We start from the raw sequence: 18,025 nt of genomic DNA on the forward strand, positions 1-18,025 counted from the left end.
CCCCTATCAACGGAAACATCCTCTCTGCATCCACCTTGTCAAGCCCCCTCATAATCTTATACGTTTCAATAAGATCACCTCTCATTCTTCTGAATTCCAATGAGTACAGGCCTAATCTACTCAACCTTTCCTCATAAGTCAACCCCCTCATCTCTGGAATCAACCTTGTGAACCTTTTCTGAACTGTCTCCAAAGCAAGTATATCCTTTCGTAAATATGGAAACCAAAACTGCACGCAATATTGCAGATGCGGCCTCACCAATACCCTGTACAACTGTAGCAAGACTTCCATGCTTTTATACTCCATCCTCTTTGCAATAAAGATTCCATTGGCCTTCCTGATCACTTGCTATACCTGCATACTAATCTTTTGTGTTTCATGCACAAGTACCCCCAGGTCCCGCTGTACTGCGGTACTTTGCAATCTTTCTCCATTTAAATAATAGCTTTCTCTTTGATTTTTTTCTGCCAAAGTGCATGACCTCACACTTTCCAACATTATACTCCATGTGCCAAATTTTTGCCCACTCACTTAGCCTGTCTATGTCCTTTTACAGATTTTTTGTGTCCTCCTCACACATTGCTATTCCTCCCATCATTATATCGTCAGCAAACTTGGCTACGTTACACTCAGTCCCTTCCTCCAAGTCATTAATATAGATTGTAAATAGTGGGGGTCCCAGCACTGATCCCTGCGGCACCCCACTAGTTATTGATTGCCAACCCGAGAATGAACCATTTATCCCGACTCTCTGTTTTCACTGAACTTACTGAACTTAACACTTACGCTCTATTTAATTGCGGTGCAGTCAGTCTCTGTGTGACTGAAATGTTTCGTAGGGCCTCCCGTTCCGCAGTGCATTGAGAAGGATCCAGCTACTGGAAGGGGCTTTCCATTATCGACTCCACTGTCCTGCAAATTAACGGAAGAGAAAGAGTAGCAGCAGAGGCTCGAGGCTCTGAGAGGGCGACGCCAGGGCAGGAGATGGAAGCTCATTTACTGTTACCCCCATCGGTGGTGCTGGATTTGCCATTGTTTTATGTCAGTCTTTGCATAGGCACAGGGAAGCTTCGGCGAAAGTTGGGCAAGATTGGCGCAGCAATCGATGTCAATTTTGGCGTAAAAGCGCTCAAGGAAATGTCGGTATTCGCGAGACAATAATTCAATTATTTCAGTTTTGTGGCAGATGTTTAAGCGACCTTCAGCAGAAGTGGGTCCCTGGGAAATGTTCCCTTTAAAGTGTTAGCTCAGTGGGCAGCACCCTCGCCTCTGAGTCAGAGATTGTGGGTTCAAGTCCCACTCCAGAGACTTGAGCACATAAATCTAGGCTGACACTCCCAGTGCAATGCTGAGGGAGAGCTGCACTGTCAGAGGGGCATTACTGAGGGAGAGCCGCACTGTTGGAGGGGTAGTACTGAGGGAGAGCCGCACTGTCGGAGGTGCCGTTGTTTCAGATGAGATATTCAGATGCTCTCTCAGGTGGACAGTGGTTGGTTATAATGTGGTGATAATAACGCCAAGGTACCCAATTTGATCCCCGTAAGGGCCATTCGAATATTAAGTCAGTGGCTGCGTAGCTTAATGGATAAGGCATCTGACTTCAATTCCCATCGCAGCATTATCAGAAGCTTGCAGGTTTGAGTTCTGCTCCAGTTAGTTAATTCGCTGCATGGAATTTTTACGATAAAAGTCATAAAAGATCCCACGGCACTATTTTGAAGAAGAACAGGGAAGTTATCTCCGGTGTCCTGGGGACAATATCCCTCAATCAACATGACAAAAAAATAGATGATCTGGTCATTATCACATTGCTATGTGTGGGAGCTTGCTACGTGCAAATTGGCTGCCACATTTCCCACATTGCATCAGTGACCACACTTCAAAAAGTACTTCATTGGCTGTAAAGTGCTTTGAGATGTTCGGTGGGTCATGAAAGGCGCTATAGAATTGCAAGTTCTTCTTCTAAGCTGCGTGGCCGTGCAGTGCTCTGGAGCTCCCGTGCAGCCGGCTTTCAAATGGTAAAGCTGCATGGGCGCAGAATTCTGAAGGGGCTGCGTGGCCCATAAAGCAAATAGATGGAACATTGGTTCCGGGGCTTGTGTACGCTGGCTGCTGTCCGATTCGGGAGTGAGATGCTGCTTCAGGTTATTGTCGTCGGACGAGAAAAAGGCTGAAGATGTAGGTGATAAACGAGATGGAACAGATTATTGAATCATTCAAGCGCCGGGACTGCAAGCTAAACGCTTCCCATTTATAATGCAGCATAAAGTGTTTACATTGCAGTTTGTCACAACGCGAATGAATAGGCTTACACCACAGCTCACAGTATCCCTCCATTACGCTGCACAAGCACTGACAGTTCAGATTTGTAAAAATCTAATCGAAACAGGAGATAAAAGAAATCTGCAGGCAGCAGGTCCTTCGAATCTGTAGGGAGACCAATTAACCCTCCGGAGTGCGGACAAAGGGTTCACAATATTATGTTCCTAACACAGATGAGACTGCACACAGGGAGGTTGAAGTAACAGTGACCTCAGTCTTTATTAAGACACTCCAGAGTGAGGAACAGGCCTTAGGGGTCGGCTTATATTCAGTGCTCCCAAGGGATGCTGGGACCCTTGGGACTTCAGGGGATGAGCTCCTTGGTGGCGGAACATGTGAGTGCATGTTTTACAGATACACAACATCACTCCCCCCCCCAAAGTGAAAGTGAAAACTATTTACAAGGTGAGGCGGTCGGGAGCCTTTCTTTCCCTGGTGGACCGCCTCAGTAAAAATGTCTGTCTGGTGTGTTGGCTGTGCCCTCGCTGGGCTGGCGTGTTGTTGGCCCTGCAGGGCTGCTGCGTGAGCCTGGCCTTGCTGGGCTGTTGGGCGTGATGGGTTCGATTTCCTGATCTGGGGTGGTGTCGTTGCTCCTTTGGGTGTGTGTTGTGGGCTCAAAAAAGGTGGTGTCTGCTGTGGGTTGTTCAGGGCAGTCTGTGAACCGCAGCCTCGTTTGGTCCAGGTGCTTTCTGCAAATTTGTCCATTGTCTAGTTTGACTACAAACACCCTATTTCCTTCTTTAGCTATCACCGTGCCCGCGATCCACTTGGGACCATGTCCATAGTTTAGCACATACACAGGATCATTCAGATCAATTTCCCGTGACACAGTGGCGCGACCATCGTTTACATTTTGTTGCTGCCGCCTGCTCTCTACCTGATCATGCAGGTTGGGGTGAACCAGTGAGAGTCTGGTTTTAAGTGTCCTTTTCATGAGTAGCTCAGCCGGGGGCACCCCTGTGAGTGAGTGGCGTCTCGTGCGGTAGCTGAGCAGTACTCGGGACAGGCGGGTTTAGAGTGAGCCTTCTGTGACTCGTTTGAGGCTCTGTTTGATTGTTTGTACTGCCCGCTCTGCCTACCCATTGGAGGCTGGTTTAAACGGGGCCGAGGTGACATGTTTGATCCCATTGCGGGTCATGAATTCTTTAAATTCGACACTGGTGAAACATGGCCCGTTGTCACTGACCAGTATGTCAGGCAGACTGGGTGGCAAACATGGCCCTCAGGCTTTCAATGGTGGCGGTGGCGGTGCTTCCTAACATTATTTCATATTCAATCCATTTTGAAAAAGCATCCACCACCACCAGGAACATTTTACCGAGAAACGGGCCCGCATAGTCGACATGGATCCTTGACCATGGTCTGGAGGGCCAGGAGCACAAACTTAGTGGTGCTTCTCTGGGTGCGTTGCTCAACTGAGCACAAACGTTGCATTGCCGTACACAGGACTCTACGTCAGAGTCGATACCGGGCCACCACACGTGGGATCTAGCTATCGCTTTCATCATTAATATACCCAGGTGTGTGCTGTGGAGATCCGAGATGAACGTCTCCTTGACCTTTTTGGGTAGCACTGCGCGGTTACCCCACAACAGGCATCTGCCTGAATGGACAGCTCGTCCTTTCGCCGCTGGAATGGTTTGATTAGCTCTTGCATTTCAACGGGGATGCTGGCCCAGCTCCCATGCAGTACACAGTTTTTTACTAGGGACAGCAGAGGATCTTGGCTGGTCCAAGTCCTAATCTGGCGGGCCGTGACAGGTGATTTATCATGTTCAAACGGTTCCATGACCATCAGCAAGTCTGCGGGCTGCGCCACCATCAAAAAGTTTGCAGGCTGCGCCATTTCCACCCCCGTGGTGGGCAATGGTAGCCGACTGAGAGCATCCGCACAGTTCTTGTGGCCTGGCCTGTGGCGGATGGTATAGTTATATGCTGATAGCGCAAGTGCCCACCTTTGTATGTGGGCTGAGGCATTGGTATTTATCCCCTTGTTTTCAGTGAACAGGGATATGAGGGGCTTGTGATCGGTTTCCAGCTCAAATTTGAGGCCAAACAGGTACTAATGCATTATCTTTACCCTGAACACACACGCTAATGCCTCTTTTTCAATCATACTGTAGGCCCTTTCAGCCTTAGACAAGCTCCTGGAGGCATAGGCGACAGGTTGCAACTTCCTCGCAGCATTAACTTGTTGTAATACACACCCGACTCTGTACGATGACGCATCACATGCTAGTCTTTTACACGGGTTATACAATACAAGCAGCTTGTTGGAGCATAAAATGTTTCTGGCTTTCTCAAAAGCAATCACTTGTCGGGGCTCTAAGAGCGTGCTTAACCCCGGTAGGAAGTTACCAAAATAGTTGAGGAGTCCCAGGAACGACCGCAGCTCTGTGACATTCTATGGCCTGGGCGCGTCCCTGATAGCGTCTGTCTTGGCGTCTGTTGGCCGAATGTCGTCCACAGCGATCTTTCTCCCCAAAAACTCCACTTCCGTTGCCATGAAGACGCATTTCGACCTCTTCAGCCACAGCCCTACACGATCCAGTCGCTGGAGGACCTGCTCCAGGTTTTGTAGGTGCTCGACGGTGTCCCGACCCGTGACCAATATGTCGTCCTGAAAAACCACATGGTACCGACTTGAGTAAGCTCTCCATGTTTCTCTGGAAGATCGCTGCAGCCGACCGAATTTCAAACGGGCATCTGTTGTAGATGAACAGTCCCTTGTGCGTGTTGATGCAGGTGAGGCCCTTCGAAGACTGCTCCAGCTCCTGCGTCATGTAGGCCGAAGTCAGGTCGAGCTTGGTGAACGTCTTGCCTCCTGCCAACGTCGCAAATAGGTCATCTGCCTTAGGTAGCGGGTATTGGTCCTGTAGCGAGAAACGATTAATAGTTACTTTATAATCGCCGCAAATCCTGACCGTGCCATCACTTTTGAGTCCTGGAACAATCGGGCTGGTCCACTCGCTGAAGTTCACTGGGGAGATGATGCCCTCACGTTGCAGCCTGTCCAGCTCGATTTCCACTCTCTCCCTCCTCATGTGAGGTACCGCTCGTGCCTTGTGGTGAATGGGTTGTGCCTCTGGGACCAAATGGAACTGCTACTTCGCCCCGGAAAAGTTTCCAATGCCTGGTCCAAAAAAGGAAGGAAATTTGTTAAGAACTTGGGTACATGAGGCCTCATCGACATGTGATAGCGCTCGGATGTCATCCCAGTTCCAGCAGATTTTGCCCAGCCAGCTCCTTCCAAGTAGTGTGGGGCCATTGCCCGGGACAATCCAGAATGGCAGTTCATGCACCGTGCCATCGTAGGTGACCTTGACCATGGCACTGCCCAGGACAGTGATAAGCTCTTTGGTGTACGGTCTCAGTTTCGTGTGGATGAGGCTCAGGGCTGATCTGCACCCCGCGTACTTCAGCATCTGCCTCCTCTCTCTGAGGCTTGAAATTGCTTTGATCCACCATGGACCGATCTTCCTCTGCCACATGGTGGTTAGTAGGTTTTTCAGAGCTTACAGCCTGTCTGCAAGCTCGTTGGAGGTGCCCCATTGTTCCATAGCTCTTGCAAACATACCCTTTGAAGCGGCATGAATAGGCTGAATGGAAGCCTCCACAACGCCAACAAGGTGTGAATTGCCTTGCATTCATCCTTTGTTGGGGACTCTGAGTCATCTGGGTCACCTGAGTCCTGCTGGCAGTTGTAGACTCATGGTTTCTGCCCTGTACCTTTCTGCTTGCAAATACAGTTCCAGTTAATTTATGAACATTGCTAGCACTTGTGTGCTGAGAGATTTGTTTGGAGTTATCACTGGTGGACATAAATGCCTGTGCTATCGCAATGGCCTTACTGAAGGTCGGTGTCTCTACAGTCAAAGGTTTTCGGAGGATGGTCTTGTGGCCAATGCCCAGTACAAAAAAGTCTGAGCATCTGCTCCAGGTAGCCATCAAGCTCACATTTTCCTGCAAGTCACCTAAGCTCGGCGATGTAGCTCGCCACTTCCTGACCTTCAGATCACTGGCACGTGTAGAACCGATACCTCGCCATCAGCACACTCTCCCTCGGGTTAAGATGCTCTCGAACCAGTGTACACAGCTCCTCATATGACTTATCTGTGGGTTTCACCGAAGCCAGAAGATTCTTCATGAGGCTGTAGGTCGGTGCCCCGCAGACTGTGAGGAGGACCGCTCTCCTTTTTGCAGCGCTTCCTTCTCCGTCCAGCTCGTTGGCTACGTACTGGTCTAGCTGTTCAACATAGGCTTCCCAGTCCTCACCCTCCGAGAACTTCTCCAGGATGCCCACAGTTTGCTGCATCTTTGCATTGGATTCGTATCCTCGTCGCCAGTTATTGTGTTCCTAACCAGATGGGACTGCACACAGGGAGGTTGATGTAACAGTGACCTCAGTCTTTATTAAGACACTCCAGAGTGAGGAACAGGCCTTAGGGGCCAGCTTATATACAGTGCTCCCAAGGGATGCTAGGATCCCTTGGGATTTCAGGGGATGCGCTTCCTGGTGGTGGAACATGGGAGTGCATGTCTTCAATATAGTTCACTTCGAAATAGACAGTTCAAAGGTCCGACCTAGAGTGTGATTAATAGATAGGAACTAAACACAGAAAATGCTGGAAACACTCAGCAAGTCATACAGCATCTGTGGAGAGAGAAACAACAATAGCAACTTTATTTAAATAGCGCCTTTAACTGTGAAATGTCCCAAGGCGCTTCACAGGAATATTAGGATACAAAGATTTGACACCGAGCCAAAAAAGGAGAAGTTAGGGCAGGTGACCCAAAAGCTTGGTCAAAGAGGTAAGTTTTAAGGAGCGTCTTGAAGGAGTTGAGAGAAGTAGAGAGGTTTAGGGAGGGAGTTCCAGAGCTTGGGGCCCAGGCAACACAAGGCACGGCCACCAATGGCTGAGCAATTATAATCAGGCAGAATTAGAGGAGCACAGATATCTTGGGGGGATTGTGGGGCTGGCGGAGGTTACACCTTGAACATAGAATCAGGAGGAGGCCATTCAGCCCCTCGAACCTGTTCTGCCATTCAGTTCGATCATGGCTGATCTATACCTTAACTCCATCTACCCGCCTTGGTTCTGTAATCCTTAATGTCCTTGTCTAACAAAAATCTATTAATCTCAGTTTTGAAATTTTCGATCAACAGTTTTTTGAGGGAGAGAGTTCCAGATTCCCACTGCCCTTTGTGTGAAGAAATACTTCCTGACATCACCCCTGAATGGCCTCTCTCTAATTTTAAGGTTCTGCCCCTTGTTCTGGACTCCCCTCACCAGAGGGAACGGTTTCTCTCGATCTACCCCATCAACTCCTTTAATCATCTTAAACACCTCGATCAGATCATCCCTTAATCTTCGACACTCGAGGGAATACAAGCCTAGTCTGTGCTTCCTGTCCTCATTATTTAACCCTTTAAACCTTGATCTCTGTTTCAGATGTTAATCGACTTGCTGTGCATTTTCTGTATTTTATTGCAGATTCCCAGTGGGATTGTTTCTCCCCGTTCTGTAAATGACACATTGGCATGACAAGTGTAATCCCGATAGTCAGTGTGAAGTGATATATTGGTGTTTTGAAAATTCTCACCCTTGTGTTCAATGTCCGTCCATGGCCTCGTCCCTCCCGATCTCTGTAACCTCCTCCAGTCCTACATCGCCTCCGAGATCTCTGCGCTCTTCCAATTCTGGCTATTTGGGCATCCCTGATTTTCAATGCTCCACCATTGGTGGCCGTGCCTTCAGCTGCCTGGGCCCGAAGCTCTGGAATTCCCTCCCTAAACCTCTCCGCCTCTTCCCCGCTATCTCCGCCTTCAAGAGATATGAGAGGGTTCATGTGGGAGTACAGTAGCATAGTGGTTAAGTTACCGGACTAGTAATCCAGAGGCCTGCAGTAATAATCCGGGAACACTGAAATGGCCCAGCGAGACACTCCGTTGTACCAAACTTCTGCGACAAAGTCAGCACCTTCACCACACGGACTGCAGCGGTTCAAGAAGGCGGCTCACCACCACCTTCTCAAGGGCAATTAGGGATGGGTAATAAATGTCGGTCTTTCCAGTGATGCCCACATCCTGTAAAATAAATTTTAAAAAGACGATCCTTAATATCTATCTCTTTGACCAAGCTTTTGGTCATCGGCCCTAACATCTCCTCTTGTGATTGGGTGTCAGATTTTGTTCGATAATCGCTCCTGTGAAACACCTTGGGACATTTTACTATGTTAAAGATGTTACATAAATACAAGTTGTTATTTTAAAACTGTTTTCCTTTAAACACAAATTGTACGCCTGGAATCAATAAATCATACAGCACAGAAGGAGGCCATTCGGCCCATCATGCCTGTGCCAGCTCTTTGTGAGAGCAATCCCATTAGTCCCACTCCCTGTAAATTGTCCCCGTTCAATTATTTATCCAATTCCCTGTTTGAAAGTTACTATTGAATTTGCTCCCACCACCTTTTCAGGCAGCGCGTTCCCGATCACAACAACTCACTATGTGAAAATAAATGGTTTCATCTCCCCTCTGGTCCTTTTGCCGATTATCTTAAGTTTGTGTCCTCTGGTTACCAACCCTCCTGCCAGTGGGGACAGTTTCTCTCCATCTACTCTATCAAAAAACGCTCATAATTTTGAACACCTCGATTAAATTTCCCCTTAACCTTCTGTGCCACCGAAGATAAAATAGCATCAGTTGCTGGTAACTAACTGATCTTGCTGCATCCAATTTAAGATTTATCCCGCAAAAAAACTTGGAATAATGGGGAAGGAGCGGGGGAGTGGGACTAATTGGATCGCTCTATCAAAGACCCGACACAGGCACGATGGGCCGAATGGCCTCCCTCTGTGGTGTATCGTTGTGTGATTCAACCAACGAGGCAGCAGTGCTCAGAACACCCCCTTTCCAAAACTTCAGACCCACAAAGTTCAAACTGGACCAATCACCGAGCAAGGTCAAAAGCCCAAATAGAAAGGAGGTGGCGTTGACTTTGACGGCCAGATTGTCAGCGCCCTGGTGGAGCTGTAGTAATACCCGCCCTCCTGTATGGCTCAGAGACATGGACCATGTACAGTAGACACCTCAAGTTGCTGGAGAAATACCACCACCAATGTCTCTGCAAGATCTTGTAAATCCCCTGGGAGGACAGACGCACCAACGTTAGCGTCCTCGACCAGGCCAGCATCCCCAGTATTGAAGCACTGACCACACTTGATCAGATCCGCTGGGCAGGCCACATTGTACGCGTGCCAGACACGAGATTCCCAAAGCAAGCGCTCTACTCGGAACTCCTTCACGGCAAACGAGCCAAAGGTGGGCAGAGAAAACGTTACAAGGACATCCTCAAAGCCTCCTTGACAAAGTGCAACATCCCCACTGACACCTGGGAGTCCCTGACCAAAGACCGTCCTAAGTGGAGGAAGTGCATCTGGGAGGGCGCTGAGCACCTCGAGTCTCGTCGCCGAGCGCATGCAGAAATCAAGCGCAGGCAGCGGAAAAAGCGTGCGGCAAACCTGTCCCACCCATCCCTTCCCTCAACGACTATCTGTCCCACCTGTGACAGGACTGAGGTTCTCGTATTGGACTGTTCAGCCACCTAAGGACTCATTTTAAGAGTGGGACTGCCTATGATGAAGATGATGATGATGATGAGGGGCCCACAACCTGTATCTGGGCTCCTCAATGGCCCAACAGATGTCAAGCTAATTGTGGTGAGTGACAAAGCATGGAAAAGGCAGCAATAATACGGGCAGAAATGTAATTTATTAGGAAATAACAGAGGGATACACAAGAGTTCGGTACAGGTTTGCATAAATTCAGATTAATCTAGCACCAAAAACTGATTGATAAATGCTTGCAGGCAACTCTGAAGATTATTATGGTGAAGATTGACACTTTCCCTTCGTTCCTGTTAGTACGAAATCATAATGTTTTATTTTGTATAGTAGATATTCCATTTTTAAAGATTCCCAGTCAGCAATCGTCATGTAGATGTTACTGTTATACATCAATCAAATCCCTGTTATCTTTTTAATCCAACCGTAATATCTCGATACTCTTGTGTAAAAGCCATATTTCCCAGAGACCGCACAGCCATCCCCCCAGCTCACTATCCCTGTTAGAAACCAAGTCTGCTTGTATCTGGTGATGTGCGGGCCCCCACTGTCTCCTTGACACGCGTCCTTTTTAGCGTCGTAAGTCCCGGCGCAGAACATGTTGTTTGTAACGCTGAACCTGCTCGAGTCCTTGCACACGCTGCGCTCAACATAAGGCACGTTGATTTTCAGCAGCACATCTGACTGGTGCCCCAGGACTCCCAGGGTCTTCCCCCAGCCGCTGACCATTCCGTAACTTTGAGCCATCAGCACCTTCTCGGCGAAGGGCTTCTCGGGCAAACAGATGGGGATGACGTAGATGCTGTAGACTATGGGCGTCGTCAGCAGGATCAGTGCTATGTCGTGATCGTATAAGCTTTTGCTGGGGTTATACTTCGGGTACTGTACCACTCGCTCCACTTCGTGATAGGCTTCCGTGTGTTCGTCTCTGGCCACATTGTGCTCACCTGTTGCAGAAATAAAGAGAGAAGCGCTAAAATGGGCAAATATATAGAAAGAGAGAGAGAGAGAGAGAGAGAGAAGACGACCTCAGGACGTCCCAAAAGCACTTTACAGCCAATGAAGTACATTTTGAAGTGTAGTCACTGTTGTAATGTAGGAAATGCGGCAGCCAATTTGCACACAGCAAGCTCCCACACACAGCAATGTGATAATGACCAGATCATCTATTTTAGTGATATTGATTGAGGGAAAAATATTGGCCCCAGGACACCAGGGAAAACTTCCCTGCTCTTCTTCGAATTAGTGCCATGGGATCTTTTACATCCATCCAAAAAGGGCAGACGGGGGCCTCGTTTTAACGTCTCATCCAAAAGACGGCACCTTCGACACGAAAATAGGCTGTGTGAACAAACATAAGAATTAGGAACAGGAGTAGGCCATCTAGCCCCTCGAGCCTGCGGTTGATAATGAAGAAGAAAGCTGTGGACTGCAGGAAGATATCAATGAACTGGTCAGGCGGGCAGAACAGTGGCAAATGGAATTCAATCCAGAGAAGTGTGAGGTAATGCATTTGGGGAGGGCTAACAAGGAAAGGGAATACACATTAAATGGTAGGACACGGAGAGGAACAAAGGGACCTTGGAGTGCAAATCCACTGATCCTTGAAGGTAGCAGGCCAGGTGGATAAGGTGGTTAAGAAGGCATACAGAATACTTGTCTTTATTAGTCAAGGCATAGAATACAAGAGCAAAGGAGGTTATGCTTGAACTGTATAAAACACTGGTTAGATCACAGCTGGAGTACCACGTGCAGTTCTGGTCACCACATTACAGGAAATATGTGATTGCACTGGAAAGGGTGCAGAGGAGATTTACAAGAATGTTGCCTGGACTGGAGAATGTTGGCTATAAGGAAAGATTGGAGATGCTGGGTCAATTTTTTTGGAAGAGAGGAGACTGATGGGTGACCTGATTGAGGTGTATAAAATTATGAGGGCCCTGGATAGAGTGGATAGGAAGGAACTGTTTCCCTTAGCAGAGAGGTCAACAACCAGGGTGCATAGATTTAAAGTAATTGGGGAGAGGTTTAGAGGAGATATGAGGGGAAATTTCTTCACCCAGAGGGTGGTGGGGGTCTGGAACTCACTGCCTGAAAGGGTGGTAGAGGCAGAAACTGTCACCACATTTAAAAAATACTTGGATGTGCACTTGAAGTGCTGTAACCTACAGGGCTACGGACCATGAGCTGGAAAGTGAGATTAGGCTGGGTAGCTCTTGGTCGGCCGGCGCGGACACGATGGGCCGAAATGGCCTCCTTCCGTGCTGTAAATTTCTATGATTCTATGATTCTATGCAGCACTCCCTCAGCACTGCACTGATTTTATGCTGATGTCTCTGGAGTGAGACTTGAACCCACACTCTTTGACTCAGAGGCGTTAATTGTGGGCCTTTCTTTAAAGTGATGATAAGCAGCCGGGAGGGACAGTTGGAAGCAGGTCTGGGACTCGGGATTCTTTTGGGAGCTTTGAGCCTTAAAGGTTTCCTTAACTTCGCCCGCTTGCTGCTTTGGCCAACCACTGAAATAAGCTGCAACTCTGGACTCTCCCCAGCTCTCCCGTTTGATGTGCTATGAGCAGTGTTTGCTGTGCCGAGTGTCCAGTGAGCAGCCTAATTACATGCTACAACTAACGAGGCCCAAGCATGGAAATCGATCAGGACCTCCCACCCGAAGCCACTGATCTCCCCACCCCGCAATAAAACGGACCGCTCCTTGATGACCCAACAACACCCGTCACTAAGGGCAAAGCTGTGTGTAATGCAGGGGATATTTTAGCGCTCTCTATAAGAGCAAGAAACCATTGTCAAATCGTGCTTACCCACAACAACCCTGAAGTTGACTACTGATTTGAAACAATGTGCGGCTGTGATCACCCACTTCTCGTTCAGGATGGTTCCACCACAGAATCCTTGCTTCTTAGTGTAATCCAGCAGCATGGCCTGTCACAAGACGCAGAGATACATCAGCAAGCTGGACACAGTTAAATATGTACGTTTGCAAACAATGACAGCTATAGTTTCTGTTACGTCTCAAATAAAGCAATGTGACTGAGTGTGACCTTAGCTCCTTTATTCCAATTCCAGAGTGCTGGTACAGCATGGGAGGCCTGCTTATATACAGTGCTCCCAAGGGATGCTGAGATCGCTTGGACTCCAAAAGATGCACCCTCTGGTGGTGGTAGAATGCTGGTTACAAGGTGTTGCATACATAACAGTTTCTGCAAAGAAACTGTGAGCTTTCTTGCTCTGTTCCTCCACTGGTAAACAAGAAAGACTTGCATTTATATAGCACCTTTCACGACCACCAAAGCCAATGAAGTACTTCTGGAGTGTAGTCACTGTTGCAATGTGGGAAACGCGGCAGCCACTCCCACAAGCAACAATGTGATAATGACCAGATACCCTGCAATATGTTTTAGTGATGTTGACTGAAGGATTAATATTGGCCCCAGGACACTGGAGATAACTACCCCCTGCTCTTCTTCGAAATAGTGCTATGGGATCTTTTACGTCCACCTGAGAGCACACGGAGCCTCGGTTTAACGTCTCATCTGAATGATGGCATCTCCGATAGTGCAGCGGGGCCCCCTCAGTACTGCACTGGAGTGTCAGCCTAGATCAAATACAGTCCCCACCACTTATAGCAGGTGCGTTCAATTTTCCCACTGTAAGCATTTTGCCCACTGTACACGATTTGGTCCCTTTAACAGGGTAGCATTATTATGGTACTAAGCCACGTGCCAATTGGCATAGGGATAAGCAGATTAGAAGGTTAAATGCGTGGCTGAAAGAGTGGTGTGGGAGGCAGGGGTTTTGCTTCATGGGGCACTGGCACCAGTACTGGGGAAAGAGGGATCTGTTCCGTTGGGACGGGTTCCACTTGAACCATGCTGGGACCAGTGTCCTGGCAAATCGTATAACTAGGGCAGTAGACAAGGCTTTAAATTAATGAAGCGGGGCGAGGGGGGTGGTTGGGAGGATTTAGGAAAGAGTAAATTTAAAAGCTGCAAGAGAAATGTCATGGCTCTAAAGCAGAGCAAAGTTTGGGGTAAAAATAAGCAGCATGGGTCAGGAAGGGACAGAGAGAGTAACAAAAGTGATAGGCATCAGTGGCATCAGAAAAAAATAGAAAAAAGTCAAAGCTGAAGGCACTATATCTGAATGCGTGAAGCATTCGCAACAAAATAGATGAATTAATAGCGCAGTTAGAAATTAATGGGTTTGATCTAATAGCCATTATGGAGACATGGTTGCAAAGTGGCCAAGGTTGGGAACTAAATATTCCAGGCTATTTAACTTTTAGAAGAGATAGGCAAAATGGAAAAAGGGAAGGGATAGCCCTGATAATAAAGAGTGGGATAAAGACAGTAGACAGAAAGGATCTTCGCTCTGAAAATCAAGAAGTAGAATCAGTTTGGGTGGAGATAAAAAATAGCAAAGGGCAGAAAACATTGGTGGGAGTTGTTTATAGACCCCAAACAGTAGTTGTAATGTACAGCACAGTATAAATCAGGAACTTAGAGGTGCATGTATCAAGGGTAATACAGTAATCATGGAAATAATCTACATATAGACTGGGCAAACCAAATTTGCAGTAATAGTGTGGAGGACGAATTCATGGAATGTATACAATATAGCTTTCTGGATCAGTATGTTGAGAAACCAACTAAGGAACAGGCTATTTTAGATCTAGTATTGTGCAATGAGAAAGAGTTAATTAATAATTTTGTAGTAAAGGGACCCTTAGGGAAGAGTGACCATAATATGATAGAATTTTATATTGAGTTTGAAAGTGATTTAGTTAAGTCCGAAACTAGAATCTTAAATCTAAACGTAGGTATGAGGGGCGACTTGGCTAAGGTAGATTGGGAAACTACATTAAAAGGTATGACGGTAGACAAGTAATGGCTAGCATTTAAAGAATTAATACATAATTTACAACAAACATACATTCCTTTAAGGCACGAAAAAGCCACAGGAAAAGTGGTCCAACCGTGGCTAACAAGAGAAGGTAAAGATAGTATTAGATCAAAGGAAGAGGCTTAAAATGTAGAATTCGGCAAAGGAGGACCAAGAAATTGATAAGGAAAGAGAAAAAGGAATATGAGAGTAAACTAGTGAGGGACATAAAAACAGATTGTATACATTTCTATAGCTATGTAAATAGGAAGCGATTAGTGAAGGTAAATGTGGGCCCATTATAGGCAGAGACAGGAGAAATTATAATGGGGAATAAGGATTTGGCAGAGACACTAAACAAATACTTTGTGTCTGCCTTCATGTTAGAAGACACAAAAAAATAATGGGGAACCAAGGGACTAGAGAGAATGAGGAACTGAAAGAAATCAGTAGAAGTAAACACATTGGGGACAAAATTGCCCCGCGTTCGGTATTGGGGCACACAGTTCGAATAACCAGAAATTTAGCAAGACGGGCGGCTAAATCTCCAAGAATTGGCCTCTTAAAAAACAATTGTTGGGGGCGGTAATGGGGAATGTGTGTGGCATGCTCAGTGCCATGCTCAGCACATCAGTGCCGTGCTGATGATGTCAGTGCTACGCGGATGTGCCGCATCACACTGACGCATCGCACCATCCCGCCCCGCTCTGCAGCCACTTTAGTGGCGCCCACTGGGCCACCAGGGAGGGTGTCAGCCGGGCCAGCGGTCTGGCGCCCAAGAGGGGGTGCTGGGCTGCCTGCTGGCGGCCCGGCCGAACCAACGGCCATTTTTGTCGTGCTGACGGCAAAAAAAAGATGGCGGCCGCAGCGCAAGTCTCTTTCCTTTATCATCATCATAGGCAGTCCCTCGAAATCGAAGAGGACTTGCTTCCACTCTAAAAGTGAGTTCTCAGGTGGCTGTATAGTCCAATATGGGAATTACAGTCTCTGTCACAGGTGCGGCAGACTGCCGTTGAAGGGCAGGGTGGGTGGGACTGGTTTGCCGTCCGCTCCTTCCGCTGCCTGCGCTTGGTTTCTGCATACTTTCGGCGACGAGACTCGAGGTGCTCAGCACGCTCCCAGACGCTCTTCCTCCACTTAGGGCGGTCTTTGGCCAGGGTCTCCCAGGTGTCGCTGGGGATGTTGCATTTTATTAAGGAGGCTTTGAGGCTGTCCTTGAAATGTTTCCTCTACCCACCTTTGGCGCGCTTGGCGTGTAGGAGTTCCGAGTAGAGTGTTTGCTTTTGGAGTCTTGTGTCAGGCGTGTGAACAATGTGGCTTGCCCAACAGAGCTGGTTGAATGTGGTCAGTGCTTCAATGCTGGGGATGTTGGCCTGATCGAGGACGCTAATGTTGGTGCACCTGTCCTTCCAGGGGATTTGCAGGATCTTGCGGAAGCATCGTTGGTGGTATTTCTCCAGTGATTTGAGGTGTCTACTGTATATGGTCCACGTCTCTGAGCCATACAGGAGGACAGGTATCACCTGTAGACCATGAGCTTGGTGGCAGATTTGAAGGCCTGATCTTCGAACACTCTCTTCCTCAATCTGCCGCCATTCAGATAATATTCTGCCTTCGTGTTTTTGCCTCGAAAATGGATAACCTCACATTTATCCACATTATACTGCATCTGCCATGCATTTGCCCACTCACCTAACCTGTCCAAGTCACCCTGCAGCCTCTTAGCGTCCCCCTCACAGCTCACACCGCCACCCAGTTTAGTGTCATCTGCAAACTTGGAGATATTACACTCAATTACTTCATCTAAATCGTTAATGTATATTGTAAAGAGCTGGGGTCCCAGCACTGAACCCTGCGGCACCCCACTAGTCACTGTCTGCCATTCTGAAAAGGACCCATTTATCCCGACTCTCTGCTTCTTGTCTGCCAACCAGATCTCTATCCACGTCAGTACATGAGCCCTCAGTACCATGTGCTTTGATGTTACACACCAATCTCTTGTGCAGGACCTTGTCAAAAGCCTTTCGAAAGTCCAAATACACCACATCCACTGGTTCTCCCTTGTCCACTCTGCTAGTTACATCCTCAAAAAATTCCAGAAGATTTGTCAAGCATGATTTCCCTTTCATAAATCCATGCTGACTTGGTCCGATCCTGTCACTGCTTTCCAAATGCGCTGTTATTTCATCTTTAATAATTGATTCCAACATTTTCCGCACTACTGATGTCAGGCTAACCAGTCTATAATTAACCGTTTTCTCTCTCCTTCCTTTTTTTAAAAGTGGTGTTACATTAGCTACCCTCCAGTCCATAGGAACTGATCCAGAGTCGATAGACTGTTGGAAAATGATCACCAATGCATCCACTATTTCTAGGGCCACTTCTTTAAGTACTCTGGGATGCAGACTATCAGGACCTGGGGATTTTTTGGCCTTCAATCCCATCAATTTCCCTAACCCAATTTCCCGCCTAATAAGGATATCCTTCAGTTCCTCCTTCTCACTAGATTCTCGGTCCCCTAGTACTTCCGGAAGGTTATTTGTGTCTTCCTTCATGAAGACAGAACCAAAGCATTTGTTCAACTGGTCTGCCATTTCTTTGTTCCCCATTATAAATTCACCTGAATCTGACTGCAAGGGACCTACGTTTGTCTTCACTAATCTTTTTCTCTTCACATATCTATAGAAGCTTTTGCAGTCAGTTTTTATGTTCCCGGCAAGCTTCCTCTCACACTCTATTTTCTCCCTCCTAATTAAACCCTTTGTCCTCCTCTGCTAAATTCTAAATTTCTCCCAGTCCTCTGGTTTGTTGCTTTTTCTGGCCAATTTATATGCCTCTTCCTTGGTTTTAACACTATCCTTAATTTCCCTTGTTAGCCACGGTTGAGCCACCGTCCCTGTTTTATTTTTACTCCAGACAGGGATGTACAATTGTTGAAGTTAATCCATGCGATCTTTAAATGTTTGCCATTGCCTATCATCCGTCAACATTTTAAGTATCATTTGCCAGTCTATTCTAGCCAATTCACGCCTCATACCATCGAAGTTACCTTTCCTTAAGTTCAAAACCCTAGTCTCTGATTTAACTGTGTCACTCTCCATCTTAATAAATAATTCTACCATATTATGGTCACTCTTCCCCAAGGGGCCTCGCACAACACGATTCCTAATTAGTCCT

General features: G+C 47.3%; 1 protein-coding gene across 1 annotated transcript in view; it reads right to left on the minus strand.

Annotated features, from left to right (window-relative positions):
- Nucleotides 1-18,025, minus strand: part of f9a (coagulation factor IXa) — an 86,246-nt gene that overhangs the window by 25,928 nt on the left and 42,293 nt on the right. Inside the window, exons 7-9 of the mRNA XM_070883965.1 lie at nucleotides 12,769-12,889; nucleotides 10,366-10,897; nucleotides 9,762-9,786 (exon numbers count right to left, since the gene is read on the minus strand). Of these exons, the coding sequence (XP_070740066.1) occupies nucleotides 9,762-9,786; nucleotides 10,366-10,897; nucleotides 12,769-12,889 (678 nt within the window). The remainder of the gene's footprint in view (nucleotides 1-9,761; nucleotides 9,787-10,365; nucleotides 10,898-12,768; nucleotides 12,890-18,025) is intronic.

The sequence above is a fragment of the Pristiophorus japonicus genome, chromosome 6, assembly GCF_044704955.1.
Source record: "Pristiophorus japonicus isolate sPriJap1 chromosome 6, sPriJap1.hap1, whole genome shotgun sequence".
Classification (NCBI taxonomy): Eukaryota; Metazoa; Chordata; class Chondrichthyes; family Pristiophoridae; genus Pristiophorus; species Pristiophorus japonicus.